The 21,469-nt window shown below is 42.8% G+C and overlaps 1 protein-coding gene across 11 annotated transcripts in view; it reads right to left on the bottom strand.

Annotated features, from left to right (window-relative positions):
• PHF20 (PHD finger protein 20) overlaps window positions 1-21,155 on the bottom strand; it is a 75,075-nt gene extending 53,920 nt beyond the window's left edge. For 3 of the 11 annotated variants that reach the window (XM_054845672.1, XM_054845679.1, XM_054845680.1), the window contains exons 1-8: window positions 21,008-21,155; window positions 18,544-18,590; window positions 17,091-17,139; window positions 14,135-14,189; window positions 12,361-12,489; window positions 7,650-7,764; window positions 680-851; window positions 396-480 (exon numbers count right to left, since the gene is read on the bottom strand). In XM_054845672.1, the coding sequence (XP_054701647.1) occupies window positions 396-480; window positions 680-851; window positions 7,650-7,732 (340 nt within the window). In that variant the 5' untranslated portion in view covers window positions 7,733-7,764; window positions 12,361-12,489; window positions 14,135-14,189; ... (1 more) ...; window positions 18,544-18,590; window positions 21,008-21,155. Of the gene's footprint in view, window positions 1-395; window positions 481-679; window positions 852-2,729; window positions 2,786-7,649; window positions 7,765-12,360; window positions 12,490-14,134; window positions 14,190-17,090; window positions 17,140-18,543; window positions 18,591-21,007 lie in introns of those variants that run through there. The other 8 variants (XM_054845673.1, XM_054845681.1, XM_054845682.1 and 5 more) reach the window with 7 other exon arrangements.
• Window positions 21,156-21,469: the final 314 nt, after the last annotated feature.

Raw genomic sequence — 21,469 nt, 5'->3', positions numbered from 1 at the left:
GTCTTTCACGGTGACTTACTGAAATTCAAGAAGCAGCAGCATGGCTATGCTTTCTCCCCACCCTCTATTTGTAAAGGGGTTTTGCAGCTCTGACACTAGTTTTACTGCAGTTACATGCATCTCTTGACAATAAACTTAAGAAACAACTTTTCCCAAACATATACTTAAAGCAATTACTGATTGGATATCCCAGCAGAAAGTTTTTTTCTCTCATGAAAAGGCTAAGAGGCTAGGTTAAAAAAAGTTGATGGCAGACTAAAACATATAATTGAAAATAACACTTTTCACAGTTGTCTTCCGTCTGCTGTACTATCTCTCCACCTAAGCAGAAAGGTTAGAATACAATTAGAAGTGCATTACCAACAAGCATGACAAAACTCAAAATGACTCCTTACCATCTTTGTTAACAGCAGTAACTTTGGCCGGATAGAAGCGACAGTCAGACCAGCATGCCAATACCTGATCATTTATATGAAATCCCTACAAGACAGAAGTGTTTTCATCTGAGAATTACACAACTTCATTAAAACATCATAATGATTAGTTTTCCAATATTTAAAATAAATCATAAAATTTATACAGCAGGCAACACAGCAATAGTGAAGCATTTTAGTGGTCACAATTCACAGAACTGCACATAAGCTATTACATACTCAAATGTCCTCTATTTTCTACTTACTGCACAACCTTCTTCCTCATGTAATCCTTCTTTTCTTAACTGTATTTTCTCTAAGGGACGCAAATAAGGACTGTCCCAACAAAACCATTCGTCATATCTATGGTTCCAGCGTTTGAAATGGATAAGTACTTTTCCTTCTTCATAATCAATTTCTTCAATGTGAGCTGGATACCTGGTCAAAAGGTAGATTAAAATATTTCAATTAAGAATAAAGTAAGCTGTCTTACTTAACTACACTTAAGCGTTAACTTACTCAACACTTAACTACAGTACAAAACATTACACAAATGGGGCCTTCTGCATGATCAAAAGCAAAATATCTGAAGATCTACTCGATCAGGTGTGATGGGGAGCCAAGTTACTATACCTAACAACTTTTAATTTCTATAATCTTAATATTGATGTATCACTTATATAAGCAATAAAGACACTACAAAATGACTAAGAGCTCAGCACAAATCCCAAAACTGAACAAAGGCAAACACTGGCTGCAAGGAAAAAAAGACAACTAAGAAGATCTTAGTCCAGGGTGGAAAAAAAAAGGTAACTAGAGATCAAGAAGTCAGAAAAACCATCTAGACATTTCACGTATAGACAAGACGGACAGCTTCAGCTCCCTCTTACCAAGAATAACACCTGGAGGTCAAAACACTCCTCAGATATCCATCAACAGGCATCATGAATCATCTTCCCAGTGTAACAGCAAAAGTCTAGCAGGCACACTAAACCTAATTTAAGTTTTAGATTCTCAAAGTTAAATTTAATCTACGAAGTCTTAGGACTTTTAAATAAAAAAAATCAGTATATTAGAAGTACAAGAATCTGAGAAGAGTAAAATCCAGTTGTTTCTAATCAGGAAGACCTTCTAAACTATGCATTTCTTTAATTGCATTGGTAATTTGTAACTTCAGTAAGTATTTCAGAATCTTAGCATATTTCACTATCCCAACTGAAGACAACATCCCAAGTATTCATGTTTTCCCTTCCGGAATAATAGCGCCAGGAGAAAGATCTCCATTTGTCAGTGTTTTCAGTTATTTGGAAAAAAGGCAAGGCCCCACTGAATTCTTGAACAAAGGGTTGAAGAAAAAACCCCAAACAAACCCACAAGTGTTCTTTACCTGATAAATCACACTTAAAGATAGAACAAGGGGTAGAAAGAAATGGCATCTCAAAAGGATCAAGCCTGATGCTAAAAATAAAATCTAGATATGTCAGAATTAAGACTTAAATGCAACAGAGTACCATTTTACAATCCTACACACATGAAAAGCTACTTACAACTGAAATTCTTCAGCAGATCCAAGACACGTCCAGTCATGACTTGCTCAAGAGACCTACAAAGAGGCCTCACTAGAGACTTACACTGCAACCACAGCCTAAGGCCCTGCCTAGCACTCAATGCCACGTGCCTCCAGCTATGCCATTAGTTCATCCCAATATATTACCAAATCACATGCAGCAAAGGCTGTGGAGGAGAGGAAGACAAAGGGGAGATACTTACAGCATGGACATCTCTAACTGGTTACAAGCCTCCCAGGAAGGAAGCCACTTCCTTTGTCTGACAGTCAGCATATTTCGTACTTAGGTAACCCCAAGCACTGCCCTGATCAGGTTCATGAGCGGGGAACATTCAGAGTCTTTCCACATATAACAACATAGTTCTATTAAACATAGTTTATTCTTAGATATCTCAGCAACTGCCTATCAGTAAGTACAGGTAATGACAAAAATCAGTATCCAGTTCCCTGCAAAGCGCAGCAAAAACGAGGGCAGGAATTCCCAGATCCTCTCAAGAAGAGACTAGTCAGAAGAACGCTTTTGCCATCAGGACTGCAAGGGCCCTATGGCTTGTCCGGATGCTTCAAGATCAAGAGGGAAGCTGATAAAAATGACAGAGTACTGACTCAACATTAAGCTAACGATCCAGTCCATGCAGACAAACACCTCTGGTAAACACAGTTCAGAAACTCTCTCCACTGGGGTGAGACGAGCCCCAGTGACAAGAGCCAACTAACTCTATGGTGCAAGACTGTACCCCGCTTCATACCTGGTAAACAGAGGAACCTTCTCCACCAGAAGAACCATCATCCCGGAACCATGACCCAGTATCATCCGCACCTATCCCATTTCGCATTCTAAAGACTCCCTGTTGGGAGAGAGATGCTGATTTATCAAGAAAACAAAACCATACCTGACAATGAGACCAAATTTCAGCCTGACTGACAGCCAGTGTGGGTGAACTGGAGCTCTCAGCCAGCTCCTGGATAACATGCTGCAAATCTTCTCTTTCTAAAGCAACCAGCACCAGCAAACATATGTTCGGCATTCTTGACTGGAACAGTAAGCCTATTAGAAGCTGTGCTAGATCTATCCACGAGCTTTGACAGCCCCCTCCCCGATACCACCTTCCTTTCAGATGCAAAACACAGCGCTGGCAACTTTGAAACAAAGAAGAAAGGTTCATAGGTTCTCAGCAGCTCTGAGTACCACACACTGACAGCACAAGCTTCCTTCCTCCAACATTCGTCCCCTAGTTTTCAAAGCCTTGAGCAAGCATGCCAAATCAGGAAGCACAAGTCCCCGCAGATCAATACAGGAGTAATACAGCATATCCATACACACGCACTAATGTGCCAAGGGGTAGAAGCAACCAAAAAGAAATTCAGACTCATTTTTCAAGAAAACATACTGTAGGAGAATACACAAAGGGAAAGGCCAATAGCTGAAGCCTGGCTAAGGCCTGAAAAAGAGTACAACTGCCACGTGTCCAGGGATGGTCCAACACACCCTCCCCCAAACCACAAAGGAAGCATTTAGCTGACTCCGTGGCTTTTCAAGACAGCTAACTGATGCTGTGTAAGAAATCCCCAACTGGTACTGATTTGAATATTTATCTCACACATTATGAAAAACAAACTGAAATCAGACACAATTTCTTGCAATAAATTGGCAGGCCAAAACAAGTAGTTTTCCAGCTCAATTCAAAAGAAACAATGAGCTCGCAGCTTTCAAGGCCTTATGCACTGGCTCAACAGCAAGGGAAAACCTCTAAGATGCCCAAAACTGCTGGAATCAGTTTTGATAAGAACCCAAGTGACAATCAAAAGCTCAAACAGCATAACTCTCAACAGACGGGGTTAGCAATGACTGGCAACTTCAGACTACTGCTGTCAGAGCACAGCAAACAATATGAAAACAGGCTTCTTGCAGACACAAGTATAAAACCATCCTCTTCTGGGAAGAGGTAAATATCTGGAAATTCAGAATCAGAGTGCTGACTGAAGGAGTTCCAATCTCTCAGGCCTGGACTAGTTTGTGTCCCTTCTCCTTTCCTATACACCAAGGTGGAATTGCTGTAAACCCCCTCTCTCTTGGAGCTAGGAAGGGACAAACTTACTGGAGTCAAAGCAATGCTGAAAGGAAGCATCTAGGAGAACCTGTGCTATGAAGGACAACAGCACTGGGATTTCATCTTTTCAATACTGAGACAAAGTCCCAACAGCATGAGCAATTAAACTCATGGGACTGACAATCTAAACCTTAACAAGGTAACACAATACAACACCACCAATCTTGTTTTCAATACTCAAAGAGACTCAAGCAGAATCAAAAGTCTCTTCATATCCACTTTACTTACACAACAGACAGAAGAACTCAAGAGGCATCATTACAATAAGGTAATGCAATCATTTGCCTACTGCAGGTGTCCAGCGCAGTCATCCTCTTTTCAGTAAGAGTGTCTGCAGCTAGCCAGCACTGAAGAATTCAAATGATCCAATGCAAAAAGTTTGAAGAACTCAATTCTGCCAGGACAGCGTGCGCATGTACATCTTTACAGCTAGGATCTCTGGGATCTCTCCATTTAGGACTGCACTACTGGAGCAGCCCCACTACTCCATCCTCTGAACTCCAGCACCGTATACCAGGAGACCTTTCAGCATGCAGCGAGGCACTGCCTAACGGCCAGAGCTCTCCCCCTGTAGTGCCCTGAGGTCAGACACTGTCACAAGCCTTTCGTGACAGCTTTGCTGCATCAACCAAGACCTAAGCCAAGCACCAAAAGTACTCACTGTACTCCCTGGAGTTGGAGTCAAGGTGACAGACAACTGCACCAGGAATTGAAATGCACTTCCATTATGATTCCAGATAAAACAAAGCAACTTTTGGTAAGAGCTCTAAAGATGCAAAAATCATTTTGCACTTTGGCAAGGAGCAGACTCTACATTTGACTACTCTGACGCACTATTTTTTTCCTCTTCAATGGGGTTGGCCTCACATCCAAACACCATGAAAGTCCTGAATTAGCATTTCAGGGCATAAGCCACTGCCATGAAAGGCAGGTAAAATGGGCTCTGAGATTAAATACTTGCCAAAGCTCTACTACCATTTCAGGAGCAATAGCAGCCCATGAATTGACTGGTGTGTTTGGTATCGAGTGCAGAAATCAAAGCCAGCCCTCCGACCAAACAACAGACTTCTGCCTATGTTTAAATGCCAACATAGCAACAGAAGTACACACCAGAAAAGCTTGGAGACCTTTGAAGGTCTAGCACTGGGAACAGCAAGTATCAGCAAACAGAAAGTTTTGTATCCATATAAAAGCAGAGCACTGCGACCACACCACAGAGTGGCCCTGTTCACACAGCGGCAGGTGGAAGTAGGAGGGGAAAAAAGAAGCCTGCTGTCCTCTACAAATCCACAACTGGGGAGGCCTGTCAGCTTATTACCGACACTGCCAAGAGAAAATAAGCCCCCAGCTCTTACAAATTTTGGTTTACAAACCCTGAAAACAGAAATGAAAGCAGATCACCCGTCAGGGAAACACAGACTTTCTGACCCAGGTTTCAAAAGCTTAGCTAGCACAAGAAAATTTTCCGAACTGGAGAGTTAATAACTAAGTTGTGAGATCAAGGATTTGCAAACCACTGTGCATAAGACAGGTCATTTAAGATCAAGTGGTTTTTAAAAAAAAAAAAAAAACAACAACAAACAACATGGCTTTGTTTTGGACATGCAGCATATCCAAAATTCAAACGTAAGCCAAGGGGTATGTGGAAAGTATAGAAGGGGTTGAATTCTCCCCCCACAAGTTTTTCCCATGTAAGAGCTGTGTACACTCATACTTTGAGATACTGTTGTCCAAATGTGTCAGAAAAATAATAGTCATGGACACGAGTTATTAGCCTCACTCAAACATGATCTATACTAAACAGCATCTTCAACAAGCCTACATTACAGACAGGCTAAGAAATCTCATTTTTGTAGGTATGACCATTTTTTTTTGCTGTATAAACAAAGTTCAGGAATACAAAAGATGCATGCTTCGAAGCCCTACCTATGCAACTCTTGGTTACACAGGAAAGCCAACACAACATGCAAGTATGATTTCATGTTCGTACTTCATGTTCTTTCCATAAAGAGCTAGGTTTACTCATTTTCACAATTCCAATCCCCTTGTACCTGGAAAGTAGAGAAACACTCTGCATGCAACCAAGATGTTTTGGAACAAGTCCCCTGTGTCTAAGGCGGTGCTCCATCCTTCTGGGATGTCCAGATGGTTTTCAACACTGACCTCTGCATGCTTAACCTGCCGGCAGGTTCCAGAGCCTGAAGTACAGTCATGTCTAACCCACATAGACTCTTAAATAAAAGTCAACTGTAGCTGATTTCAGGAGAGTGAAGATATCTTAAGGAGCTAACAAAACCAAATTAATTCCTGTATTTAAGAACTCTTTGGCTCCAGCAATTTTCATTGTATGCCTCATTTACTGAGCATTATTAAACACCAATGTTTGAGCTGACTTCCTAAAATGAACAGTTATAAGGCTCAAAGTTAGCCCAAGTAACTTTTAGGCCCTTCTTCCCCTTCCTGCTGCAGTGGTTAGTCAAGAAAAGTGTTCTTCCTCACAACCGACGTCTGCCAGACAAGCCCAGAGCAGACAACTTAGCATGGAGTGTGTTTCCCCACCCAGTTCTTTAACTCTAAAACTGATCGCCCTCCAATGAGTGTGCACAGGCTGTGACGATTTCAATCAGACTTTAAAGCCTATGAATTCACAACAGCAATGGGAAAGGAAGTAGTGAGAAACTACCCTGGATATTCTGTACTGCAAAGGATTTATATCTCCATAATGTCTGCTCTGCACTCTGTGTACAGCACAGAATTTGAAATGTGAATTCTGGAGTACCAGTCTGAAGTTCCACTAGATTTACGAGCAGTCCCACTTCCCAGACACAGATAGCACCAGTACACTTCTTTTTAAGGACCAGCACAGCATATCAGCATCTATCACCCATCTCAACCACTGCTGTATAAACTTTATAAATTAACTACTTTCTGTCATGGTTTAACCACAGCAGGTAATTAAGCACTACGCAGCCGCTCGCTCACCCACATGCCCCCACGGGGATGGGGACAAGAAGGGAGGGGGAAGCTCATGGGTTGAGATAAGGACAGTTTAATACGATAACAAAGGGAGAGAATAATAACAACAACACCACAAGTGATGCACAAATGCAATTCCTCACCACATGCAGAAAAAAAACCCAACCTGTTGCCCAGTCCGTTTCCAAACAGCGATTCTGCCTCCCAGCTCACTTTCCCAGTTATATACGGAGCATGACACTATATGGTATGGAATATGGCCAGTCTGGGTCAGCTGTCCTGGTTGCGCTCTCCCAGCTTCTTCTGCACCTGGCAGGGCGTGGGAAGCTGGAAAGTCCTTGACTTAATGTAGACACAACTACCCAGCAACAACTAAAAACCATCAGTGTTATCAACATTATTCTTATACTAAATCCAAAACACAGCACTAAACTAGAAAGAAAATAAACTCTATCTCAGCCAAAACCAGAACACTTTCCTACAAACCAATGACCAGGAGACTCTAAATATTGCACCAATACAAAATGTTTAAGATATTAAAGACTTAGAGTTAATATAATATGAATGGTTTTAAAAAAATACCAGTTTTTTAATCTGTCACGGGCTTCCAACTGGGCTCCCACCTCAAAGTTGATCCCTCTTCTATTCGGAGGATGTTTTGTCATTTTGTAATATCAACACTGCTGATTTTATTCCCCTGAAAAATGCAATTAAATATCAATCACTAATCAAGACATACACAAAATAAGCTTATGCACCATAATCCCCAAAAGCTAGATGTTAAGGGACCTCTGTAGTTTTGGTTTGCAGAAAGTAACAGGGGCAATTAACTCTTAAACAAGGGTTTTCAAGTGACTGTGTGCAGAATCATTCAAAAAATGTGTTCAAAATGGTAGCTACTGGACCATGAAAGATTGAAGCTCAACCTTTGTCCATCGGTCCAAGTTCCAGGCCAATTAAGAACTCCGCAACCCAACGTTTACTCCCAACTGAGACAGAAGTTTCATGAATTTTCTCCCCCCTCCCGGTTTTGATGAAAACAAGGAATCCAGTAAACAGGAAGTGGGCAAACAAAGACAATAACAATCTTTCAACAGCTACCACGTTAGTGAAACACTCAAGAACACTATGTCACCTCATCACTACAAATGCTCTAGAGTTCAAAGACGTTAGAAATATGTAGTTTCTTTAACCAATTTTAGAAGATCATCTATACTGCTTGCATATTTGCACTGTTTTCTTCCCACTTCTCCACCATTTTAACCAGAAAATAAAAATAACCTTCATTAAGACATGTTTCCAACAGACAATATAAAGGTTTAAGAAATCTTGCCAAGTAGTTTCTCTCAAAGTACACTTAGTGGAAAGCCTGATCAGGAGCTATTTTTTCTAAATTTCTGTCAGTCATTTACAACAAACGTAAGACATTACGTAGTCTTCAAGCTCGCAAGATGAAAAAATACAAGTAAGTTTTATTCAATACTGCCCTTCTTACAGTAAGGCTGTATCTTGAAGATTCAATTAAAGGTGTATAAAACAGACACAAGACGAATTAAAAAAAAAACCTAGCCTCACACTACAAGAATAAGGAGACATGCACTGGCAACAGAAATAAGCGACATTTTGGTTCACACAATGCGTAAACAGCAACAGTGTCAACTGAGCTGCATCTATAAAAGGATTAACATTATTTTATGCAGAACTACTGCAAGTTCAAGTGTGGTTCAGAAATCAAAGATCTTTAAGAAAAAGTCATAAAGTGTCTATCACAGGGAAAAGCTACTCCATCAACACACTTTTTAAACCAGGCCATTTGCCAAGGGCTGGCCATGGAGGCAACCCGTCCATCTCAAGTATCATAACCTCATTGCAGAGAAGCTTCTCTATCAAAAGATGATCTGCTGTTTGCCTCTAAAGCACTGCTTCTACACTTAGCTTCACTGCTGTTAAAGCAGCCTGCAACAGTATGGGAAAAAAATGCTACTGTCTGTAAGCTCAATTCACAGAGTGATTCACACCAAAAGAAAAAATACTTTAGCCACCTAGGAACTGAGAAACATTGCAAGTTACTTTTCTAGACTATCTGATAACAAACTGAGTTTGCCCAGCATGGATCGGAATCAGTCCAGGAATGACTGTCTTCTAAATACGGCTAGAGCTTGGAGCAGGGGGGATTTACCCACCACCTCTGTAACTTTTAATTGGGAAAGGAAAGGAGGAAGGAAATTAAGGAAGAGTTAGGATGGGTGGGGTTTTACATTCTGATGAAAAAAATCAACAGTAAGAATTAAAAAAAAATTAAAAAAATCTGGAAATTCAAGCAGCAAGTGCAAAGCTACATTTTCTTTTTTTAACAGTTTATCCACCCACATCTCAAACATCCACTATTTTCTCTTCAGATTTGCATCATTAGACTACCACTTTCTCGCACTAGCAATAGAATTTCACACTTCCAAATGCGGAACAGGCACACATTTGGCTTAACACTTGTAGGCGAAATTACAGCTGCAAGATGACTCTTGTCCTAGTAAACTTATTTTTCCTATTCACTAAGTAGGGACACACAAAGTACTCCAAAAAGTACTGAAAGTACACTATTGAAGCTCTCTGCAGTGGTCCCCTTCGGTAATAGCCACAATCCTGAAGAACAGGAGGCACTTCAGCTCACCTACACAAGGCTGGAGGAGGAACATACATGTCACCTGACTTCAACAACAGGATCTCGTACAATAGGGCTTCTATAAATAAACATCAATGGCGATGAGGAAGGCCTTACTACAGTTTCAGTCAAATATAAAAAAACCTGCGAGTATCACAACTAAAGGGAAATCTACCAGCAGAAACCTTTTAACCATATTTACAGAGGCTGCAGATTCTGTGAAAAGTCAGAACTCTGTCCATTTTACAGCTAGCGTCAGCTGAACACCAGTGTTTGTCAGAGCACACACCTGCTGCACCTCACTAACTCAGCCAAGCTCGTTACAAGGCAGCCGATCAGAAACTTGAAAGAGAGACGAAACTGCATAGGCAAAAATCTCGTATCGCTGCTCCTTCCCCCAAAGCCATCCTTCTCCTCTCCTCCCCTCCCCGGTTATGGAACATGGGCTGCTTTGGGTTCTCACATCCCACAACTGGATTTCTCTGGATCCAGCAGTCCCTATACTCAGCACGCCTTGCAAAGCAGGCTTTTTCATCAGCAGCTAATTTCAAGACAACTTCCTCAAGCAAATACATACTTGGTAGAACATTACACGAGATAAATTACTCGATAGAGGATCTCAACAATTTTACCCTGAAATGCACAGCATTGGAGCAAGACTGAAATGCTACAACCTTCACTGGGAGCCATCACACAGTTCTTCACAAACAAGGCCAACAGGCAACACTAAAGCCCATCCACATCTCATCAGCATGACCTTGACCACATGGAGAACTTTGTTTCTCAGAAAGAGAGCACTGAACACAGGGGCTTGCCTCTGCTTCAAGATTTTACGTTTCAGCCTCTGTCTTCTCCTGCAAGCACACTTAAAAACCTTGAACTATATCAAAACAGACTGTTACAAACAACCCCAGACTAATCAGACACAGTCATAGCTATGCCATAGAAGTAAGAACACTTCACCAGAACACCTCTTCTAAAGTTTTCTTCAGCAGAAGACGTATTTGTACTAACTTGGTAACTAAACCAAGACATGAGCAGGCTTTTCACCTCGGTAACTCTGGAAATCCATTTTTCTCAAGTGCTCAAGACCACGATTAAATCAAGGGGTAGTTACTAGGACTACCCCCAAAGCTGAACATCTTTTCTCCAAAACTTCTTATTCCACTATGAGGATTAGACCTGTTTCAGGAACAAATATTCTGGGATTCAGACAATTCACTTCTTGTAACAGAAAATATTTCTAAATTCACTGAAGTACATGATTCTGCTGTTTAAAATGGAGAGCCTTTTCTTCCCCATAAGTCACCATGAGGTAATTTAGCTTTTAAAGACTATTCAGATACATACAGGTACCAATCAGGAAGGCACATTTATATCAGGCAATGCAGAGGAGAATACATTTACATTACTGTTGATCCCTTCAGGCATCGTGATTCTTGTCTTCTAAAACAAGCTTTCTGCTCTGCTAACAGTGCAGGTCCTGTATACTCGCACCTGCGGCTCTTCTATTTCTCTTCAGTTTTAAGCTCTCAGTGCTGAGCCCCAAACCTGGCACATCACTAAGTTCCAACAGAAGAGGGTTCCTCTGGGAACTGGAGAAATCTTTCATATTATCATATAGCGCAAAACCAAACAGTTATGACAAACTTTCACTAATAACAGCCTCTATTGCTTTCACTCTGGGAACTGCAGAATTGCTGCAGCTTTTTTCAAAACCTTCCCTACCTTTGCAAACACTGCTTTCCAAATCACTGGTAAGTGTCATTAAACCACTTCCTACATACTATCACACCAAAACCCCTGCCTTTAAATCAGTCCCACTTCCAGGCTTAGTACTGTCTCCATTCAGTACTTCATAAGCTCAGAAGAAAGGCAATTCACTCCCACAATTCAGCTTCTTATCTCCTTCATTCTTTAGCGTATCTGTGCCAAACCCAGGGATTTCTCTCCGCCCCGCGCATCAGAGTGTAAGAGAGAAAAAAAGAGGAACTCCATAAAAATCATAGTTCTCTGGCTTGATGAGGAGCATGGTAAACTTTGACAGTTTGCATAAATATAAATTTTCAAAGCAAAGTAGTATTAAGTTTTAATCTGGATGGTAAGCTTGCTGCCCAATTCCCATGAGGCATTCTACATCACTGGTGATTCAGTAGGACTACTCAGTAGGACAGGTAGTGGGTTAATAAAAAGCACTGGCAAAAACAGGGAGCAAAAGCAGCTAGCAGGAGATTGTCCCGTGTTCAGCGGAGGTGCAGCACAGGTGTAACTGAACTGGGACACTATAGGCAGCCCCAAGATTTGAAATGCAGTCCTATACAAGTGACAAGGCAAAAGATTGTTTTGTTTCCTTCATGTATAGCAGTATAAGCAGTTTCTATGCCAAAACAGGTTTGCAGGCGATTCCACAAAGCCTAAGCTAACTCTGCCATTCACTCCAGCACCAGAGAGTGCTCCAGAACTAGCATATCTACATGTCCAGTCTGAAACTGCCAAGGACTAAGTCCAATCACATTTTGCACATACGGTTTTTATTGTTCTGCAATAGTTACTTTTGACCTTTTACTTATACCATCTGCATACATGATACCAAGCCTCACATCTTCATCAGTGGTAAAACAATGAAAGCCTCACCCAGTTCACCCCCTACAATTTGCACGCCCCCATCGGGAATGGTCAATCCAGAGAAGTCCATGGTCCCCACCACAATCGGAAGACCTTGCAAGTGGATGACCACAGCCATGCTGTGCTGAAACCACACACCTGCAGATGAGAAAAGGCAATGGCTATGTCAGACTGCAAAACAGTATTCACAGACACCATTTATATTATACAAGCCTAATGGCATCTTCTGAAGACTAAGTACAAGTCTCACAAACATTTAAACACCACTTTTAAAAACTGTTTTGGCACTGACTTGGGCAGCTGATTACAACAGACTTTTATTGTCTGCAGACAAAAAAATTCTGCCTAACAGGTTTTGCCTACAGCAGCGTTACTACCATGAAGTACGCCTCGCTGTGTTCTACCCTACATATAAAACCAAAAATAAAACCCCACATCTGTTAAAGTATTAACCCAGAAACAGTTTCTCTACTAGCTATTCATCTAAGGATCCCTATGCTCCTGCCTCATGTTTTGTTTATGCATACCATTTCATAGCAAGGTAAGTTTTAAGACACAACCATAAGTTTCAGAAGATGTCCTTAGCACTGGTATTTCAAAACACAATGCCTCAGATCTTCGGTCAAGTTTTTGTTTTAATGTAACAGGAAAGATTCGAACTGGACGTGAAGACCATTAGACACTGCAACAAATTCCAAGGAATACTGCGTCATCTCCCTTTTTCTATCCAAAAGACATCTCAAACAAGACACTGGACTACACGCAGCTCTTCTTTGTGCCATGTAGGATCCTCAGCTAGATCTTAACCAGCATTCACTTCTTGCTTTAAAAGTTTCCCAGATTCAATCAACAGCTACATGGGCAAACTCTTTGACTGAGCAACACAACACTGAAACTGGATCCTGAACTTAAACTTACAATTTCTGTAAGAAGAGTACTGTTCAGCTAATTCCTCAACACTGAAACATTCCCTCAAAGCCTAAGACTTAGCATTTTACTTCAGACTCCTATTTGTCCTCTAGCTTATAAAAGCAGACTAACAAAACTGACACCAGTAAAAATCTACATTTGCTCTCCTCTTCAGGTAGAAACTAAGACCCGTTCAAAGTACTTAGTGACAAAAGTGAAAAGGTGTCAGCAAACACAAGTTGCCCTCCCCAGACCAAGACCCTCACGCTGTCCCTAAGATGACAGGGCATCAAGAATATAATTTTTATCCTCTCAACAATATCTCATGTACATGCGCTGTCAATTCAAACTGGTGGTGAAACTGGGACAGACCAACATGGCAGCAGAAATTATGAACATGGGCAACTGAACAGAAAAAATATTTTTCTATAATAAAACCTCTTTGAATTACCAAGTGCAATTAAAGAAATAATCATTACTGAAAAGAAATCTTTTCAATCATTTGATCACCTCTTATTTAGCTGTTCTGGTTTCCCCTCTTTTCCTGTGACACACTAAAGGTAAGAGACAAACACTTAAACACTGAACAAGCAAAAAGATTTGGGAAAAGGGTTTAAGCCACATGAAATAAAGCAGGTTTTTCCTAAATAAAATAACATTTGAAAAATCTATATTAATGAAACCAGCATTTTTTCCTCCAACCAAAAGTGTGCAGTCTTTGTTTTAAGAAAATAGGGATTTAATTTAGAGAAATTTAGTTCAGAGGCACAGTGCCTCTGCACAAATTAAGAAAAACCTGAATTTTAAAGCAAAACTTCAAAAGCTTAAAGAAAAGCTACAATTAACAAAACCAAGGATCCATGCTTATACTCACCAAGAAGAAACTCATTGCTTATAATGCTGCAAACATTCCAAACACTGTTGGACAACTACAGGGAAGAAAAAACATAAGTCATGTTAATTCTGAGACTAAAAGTAGTTTAGAGTTCAAAAAAATACTTTCTCTATAGCCAATGATATCCCAATCATACAGTAACACATCCAGAACATCAATTTAATCTGAAAATATTTCAATACAGAGGATCAGCAGGCTGTTGTGATCCAAATTAGAGAGAAACTTAGAGATCCTTACAGACACTCCCTCCACATATCCACATCAAATTTCTCCATCCTTTATTTATCCTTTGCCAAACCAGTAACTTTATCATTACTCCTTCACTGGTGCACAAGGTATTTCAGAATAACCCCATTAACTAATCAAGTTGACAGTGTAACTACCAAACCTTGTATATACAAGTAACTCAAAATTCAAAGCACTGTCTGCAGACATCTGAAGAATAGATCACTGACATGTTAAATCCACCATATGAGCCAAGTTGCACTTAATGGAAATCCCAGCTTACAGTCAGTTTTATCTTGTACATTGAGAATGTATGATTCTAGGTGAAGTGACAGGCTAAAGACCCAGCACAGATGATCATGATGAGTTCACCTCTTCCAATGCATTGCTAAATATCAAAACAAGAGTTCCTACTGTTGGGTGTCCTCGCCCTCCTTTATCTCATTTCCCTTTTTTTTTTTTTTGCGCTTTCCCTTTCTCCGTTATTCCAAGTTGCAGAAATTCTTAAATGCTCTCCCCACTTTTCCATCTAATCACTATTTGGCAGATAAGACTTTTAAGCAAATGTATCTGAAACATTTGAATATACTTAAATGCAAGCAATCTGCCCCAAATCTAACACCCCCTTCTCCTCCCAGTTTAATTAGAACTACTACTGAGAAACTCCCACAAATATCACTGCATCAATTATGCTCCTATCGCCCAAACAGTCTTTAACTCTGAGGACAGTAGCTAAAAAAAGAGAAAGCTTCAATTCTGAAATACCAAGTATGAGAAGCAGCCCATAAACAAAACCAAAACTGCCAGATCTGAGTCAAAGGGTCAAAACGCCTGAGTGTTCTACATTTGGAAGTACATCAAAATTCTTTTGCAAAACAATTACAGCAGACTGGGATTCGCACAACTGAAGTCATCACTTCTGATGTAACATATAATTCCTACTCATGCTGGTGGATTTCTGCTGCAATACCACGGTGGTTAGCAACCTTTAACAAGTCCACTTGCAGTATAGTATTTTAAAAATCCAACCATAACCCTAGGTCAGATACAAGCCTTCAACAAGCTCAAATTACAGATATACTCTTATTTAGCAAGCATGGCTTTTCAAGACACATCATAGTAAGACTGATGCTTTCTAAATATTTACAAATACCTTTTACTATTCAGAGAGACAAGAAAAACACCCTTGCATTTAGAAATAATTCCAACTGCCACGAAAAAAGCAGCCTAACAAATCAAGGGAAAAGAAGTTACGTGAAACACTTGTTTCATTGAAAAAGCTTCTAGAAGCTTAAGATTCCAACCATCTCTATGGTTTTAGATTTTCTTAAGAAAAAAAATTTAGTGTGAAGGCTATTTTAAGGTGCAAATTAATATATCACACAGCAAGAATTCTCTGAAGGAAATTAAGTGTTCAAATGTTTAACAACTAAAAGACCTGCAGACGGCCCAAGCAAGCTGCATCGCTTCTTACGGAAGCGCAATCTCCAAATTATGAGAGTTCACCACGTCAGTTCATGCACGTCTAGCCATGTGAACCAATGTGAGCCAAGATGACCAAATGCAATCCTCTCATGTCAACAAAGACCTCCTCAGTAGGATAAACTACGCTCATCAGATGGCAGAGGGATCTGCGTTTTGGTCATACGAGAAACAAGCTAAAAGAGTTTCTCCAGAACAGTTTCTTCATCCACAACTCCAATCCATGTCAATACAAACAAGGCTTCTCCTGACCGCAGGCAGAGTGGCAGAAACAAGCTACAGCCATTTGAATTGTTCCAAGAAGCCCAATTTAGCCCGCAGATTGAGCGCCCCAATGCCATTTCTTCTGTTTACCTAGCTGAACTGAAGCTGTATAAAACCACTTCACAATGCTTACTGCACCAACCATAGCTGTCCTCAAAAAGATGCTTTTGCCCTGCCTAATGGGTACCCATGGGCTCACAGTGCCTTCGTCAAATCAAAATGAAATCAGGAACAGGAAAGAAGCGGACTGATTCTCATTGCCATTCTATACTCCCTCAGAGGCAGAACCAACAAAACCCCACAGAACTCCTCAGACAAATGTACTTACAATGGGACTACATTTAAATCTCTGGTTTAGGGTGGGGTTGCAGCAGCCTAAGGTTGAACCTATTGAACAACCCTGGACAAGATGCTGTCAGAGAAAGGAACCACGCCTGGGCTCAAAAACTCATACAATTTAACAATTTTGCAAAGACAACCAGTTTCTTCTTAAAAGAACATACCTTTAAGAAATGGGCAGGATCCAAGAACATGACTTCCATTTGGCTATGTATTGTCTGTTTGGCTACAACACCTAAATTACTGAGTCTAATACCATTTTGTACTCAATGCCAATGTTTTGAAGTCAGTACAAACATTAAGTGGCTCTGAAATATTACTACCTACATCCCTTCTGAAAGCAATACTTTGGTATTCTAGAGAAGTCCACGTTTGAGATAGAAATTTAATACTTAAGGCTATGTGTTGGTCAGTAAGCTGATCAATTAATTCCTCAGTCATGCCCCTGGCTTTGAGGTTCCTCTGGGTGTTCCAGCAGCACACTATACACTTACAGCAGATTGTTGAACCTAAGATTTTTCTTATCAGTGAGCATCGACATGTATTTTAGCTATCAGAAGAAAAGATTATGACTGAAGATGGAAGGAGCCAGTAAGAAAGCACAAAAATGATCTGGTAACGGTACCTGCAGCAGTAACGGGACTTGGGACTTCTGACTCTTACAAGAAGTCTACCTGTAAAAACATCCATAAAAAGAAATTTGAGAAACATTTTTCACAGATAATTTATAGCACCTGCAATATGGCCACTGAAAAGTCCATAGGGCACCGTTCCTAGTCAGCATGCAGTGTTGTGACACTTCCATGTGGCATTCTCAGTTTCATTATTCAATTGCTTCCAGACTGGACAGGACCAAATCTGCCCTACTTGTTGATAAAGATGATATTTACATGATATTCAAAAAAAGGGAAATCTTGCAAGTTACACTGCCATGAGCTCTGATGAAAAATTATCTCTTCATTTAAAATAATTCATTAAGCAGACAAATCATTTGTGCATGTGCTACACTGCAAGAAGGATATGAGTCCCCAATTTTATTACAAGAAGAAAAGGAAGGGGTGCGCTTCAAGGCTGCTTGTAGACTTGTACCCCAGCTCAGAGATGAAAGCAGGAAAATAAAAAATAAAAACCCAGAGCATCTTTTGCAAGACTGATGACATAATACTGAGAAAACAGAGCTGCAATCTAGGCAAAGGACTGATATAAATACTGAGGATCGCATAACAAAAAAAGCCATTAGTGATCTGCACTGAAGTGAAGAAGCAATTAAACTCCGGTATACTTGCAACCTCTGCTACACTAAACAAAAGCCTTTAAGCCTAACTAAAACCCCTAACTCAAACCCTATCAATGGCACCATCTTTGTGCCACTGATGCACTAGTCTAGGCTAAGGATGCTCCATTCTAAGGTTGGAGCACTAGAGGTGTTCAGGACAGCTTCCTGACTCAAACACTCTAGGGAACAAGAGGACATTCTCCATTGCCTTGGGAAAGAAGTGCTAAGTGTAAGTCCATTTTGAAACTAGTATTTTAACATCAGCAACAAGATCAGAAAAGCCCTTCGGCGCTAACTTCATACTGAAAAAACCCCACCCCACGCTAAGCAGTAGTGCTTCTCCTCTTTCTTTTAATACAGGCTACCTAGCTAAAGACACAGATGGAGACAATTCTATCTCCTTTTAACCAATTTTATAAACCTACCTGAAATGGAGTTCTTAAATAAGATAAGGCAGACTGCAGCTGGCTATACTGAAACAAGGCTGGTCGACAGTTGTCAAGCCCAGTAAAACTACACAAATGCACGTCAACAAACTAACAAGCCTCAGAAAGAAGTAATTATATTCCAACATGCATTATTTTCTGCCACACACATCTACAGTCTGTTCGCATGGTTACATTATACACCCACAAGTGCATTCATCACTTAAGTCTACTGTTTGCCTCCACAAAAAAAAAAAAAAAACCAACAAAAAGCTATCAGTTCCAAAAAGGTTTTTTGAAATATATATATATTCCATGTAGCTGTCGGCATTTTGACAGCAAGGACAAACCAAGAGCTCTGAGTCACTATTGCTTACCTGAAAAACGTCTTTTCCTACAGGAAGCAAAAGAAGTCAAAATAAACCTGTAAGCAAGCAAGGAATAGAAGTATGAAGATAAGGAATAAATTGAAGCAAAAAAGAAAGGCATAGACTTGTTCACCTGTTGAATGAACTTCTACAAGCACTTCACAAGGCTTCTCAACATGATGCACAATTAAGTCCAAAGTACAGACAACTTTTCTTTTTTAATTTAAAAAAAACCAACACCCAACACTGCACCCAATTAAGCAACCATCAAGAATACAGTTTAAATACTGATGACAATCATTTGTAGGGCTGAACAATAAATTCTTCCCCTCACGTCCATTCTTTAGCTCAGTTCACAACACAGTTGCACAAGCGCTCACATTTGTGCGGGACAGTGCCATAGGGACAGAAATGAGGAGACAAGCACCAGGCCAGCTTTCTTCCAGCAACAGTGTCAGCTCCTGTCAAGGTCTGACAAATTACAGCCACAGACAATACCTAGCTTCTAGAGATGCAATTACAAATAAAATACGCAGTTACAGAGAATTTGTCATCCCCTAGAATTAAATTAGGGATTGCATCCTCCTTTCCTGACCAAGGGGGAGAATTTGGGTCAATATCATTACCTAGGTTATCCAGGAACTACAAGAGCAAAAGAAAGCGCTTCAGAGAACTTATCCAATTAAAGGTAAGAATTAATTACATGCTGCTCACATTTCAGTCAAGGCAGTACTGTTATGAGCAATTACTATTCTAGCCTCATTCCCAACCTGACCTTATTAATTACTCTGGATTACAGGCAAGCAGATTTTACTCTCAGGCTGCTCCAGTAAAATGGTCCTTCCATTCAGGAGACATCAACAAAGTTATCAACAAGAATGTAAACTGAACTCTTCCACAAGCTGACTTAGGTCAAATAGTGAGTGTTCATCTAAGCCATCTTCAATTACAGAACTATTAGAAAAGTCACACAAAAGTTAGAAAAAGTGATGATCGTCACTGCAAGTCTTCTCACTGGGCTTTTTTTGGAAACCGGTCCTGTGAAAGGATCCTTCCTCACGATAGAAAATTAAATGAACCCAGGTCAAATACATTCATGTTACAGAGATGCTCAGTTACAAGCTTCATTGTTTTTAAAATTTGCTTTTATTCTCCTACTGTATACAACACCAAATTCTGTACACAGGAATAAGACATTTATTTTATCCAGCTTGGACTCATCAACATTCAAATATCTCTCCTGATCTATTTTCAGGCGTTCAGGCTCGAAACAACAGAAACATCTCTGGTACCAAGAAGATTTTCAATAAGCAAAGGAGATATAACTGTTTCCCCAAACCATGCTGACAACCTGCTTCAATTAGCCAAGCCCTGCTATGGGTACAGTTTGCACACCCATGCCAAGCCAACTGGCATGATAATCCGTTTTGGTGGCAATAAGCCATACCTGAACCCAGGCCTGTAAGGGGAAGAACATGGTGCCTCCCAATTCCATCTATTAAGCAGGTGTGACATGAAGCATCTTTTGGGTTAGTGCAAGGATCCACCGCTATTTCTGAAAAAAATCTTTCTATAAAGACATTCTGAATGGACTAAAACGCAGCAGGACAGAGATGTGCTCCAGACTTCCCGGGACACAAAAGGCCAGAAGCCCCCAGCCGCCGGTGCCGCCTACGGAAACCAGCCCCGGCCGCGGTGAACACCTGGCGGGACGGGTACCTCCCCCACGCGAGGTTCCTCCCCGCTTCGTCCCCGGGGGCCGGGCGAAAAGCAGCCGCCAGCGCCGGGACGAGTCCCCCCGGGCACCGGCCCCGCGCCGCTTCCTCCCGCGCCAGAGGGCCGAGGCGCCGACAACGGGACCGCGCCGCCGGGCGCGCAGCTCCCGCGGCCCCACCGCCGCTCCGGGCCCGCCAGGCGCCGCGACCCGCAGCCCGCCCAGCCCCGGACCACGACGCCGGAGCCACCGCCGGCCCGGCCCCGGCTCGGGCTCCGCTCCCGGCCCCGGCCCCGGCCCCGCCGCAAGGTCACTCGGCCGCCCCCGCCGGCCGGGCCCTCGGCGCCTGCGCTCGGCCCGCACATACTCACCTGGCCGCGCCGGGCGCGCAGCTCCGCGGGCCGCCGGGCGCGGGCGGAGGCGCGGCGAGAGAGAAGGAGCGAGGGAGGGAGGGAGAGAAGGAGCGAGGGAGGGAGGGAGAGAAGGAGGGAGGGAGCGAGCGGGCGGGGGCCGACCCGCCGCCCGGGCCCCCCCGCCTCAGGGCGCCAGGCCGCGGCGAGGCGGAAGCGGCCCCGCTCAGTGCCCCGGGCCCGCAGCGCGGGAGGCGCCGCCCGGCCCGGCCCTTTGTGCGCGGGGACGCGTGCCAGCCGCGCCCGGCCTCCCTCCCCTCGCTTCCCCTCCTCGCCACGCCGCGCCGCGAGCCCGCAGCGCGGGACAGGGCAGACCGCCCGGCCCGCCCGGGCGCCGCCGCGCTCTTACCGAGGGATCTGTACGGGAAAAAGGGTTAGAACGGAGCCGAACCGCCCCAGGCCCCGCTCCACGCCGAGCCCAGCGCCACCGAACGCGCAGCGCCACAAAATGGCCGCCTCGCTGCGGCGCCGCCAGGGAGGGGGCGGTGCCCCGCGGTAGGGGCGGGGCTGGGGAGCCCCGCCCTTTCGCGGCCGGGCACGTGGGCGAGGGGCGCACTCTCCCCGCGTGGCGGCGGCGGCCGCGCGCGCTGGCAGCGCGAGGTGGGGGGCGGAGCCGTGCGGCGGGGCGGGGCGGGAGTCGCCCCCCGGGGGCGCTGAGGGAGCGCGGGCGGCGGCAGCCCTGGCTGTCCCGTCCCGTCCCCGCCACGGGAGCGGCACCCGCCCGCGGAGCCCACCAGCCTCCTGCCGCCTCAGAGGGAAGGCCCCATGCCCCTCCTGCGGCTGCGGCTTCTCATGCCGGGCCCCACCGGCG

Source organism: Grus americana, chromosome 17, assembly GCF_028858705.1.
Source record: "Grus americana isolate bGruAme1 chromosome 17, bGruAme1.mat, whole genome shotgun sequence".
Taxonomy (NCBI): domain Eukaryota; kingdom Metazoa; phylum Chordata; class Aves; order Gruiformes; family Gruidae; genus Grus; species Grus americana.
The sequence above is the reverse complement of the archived record's forward strand: the minus strand, read 5'-3'. Positions and strand labels throughout refer to the sequence as shown.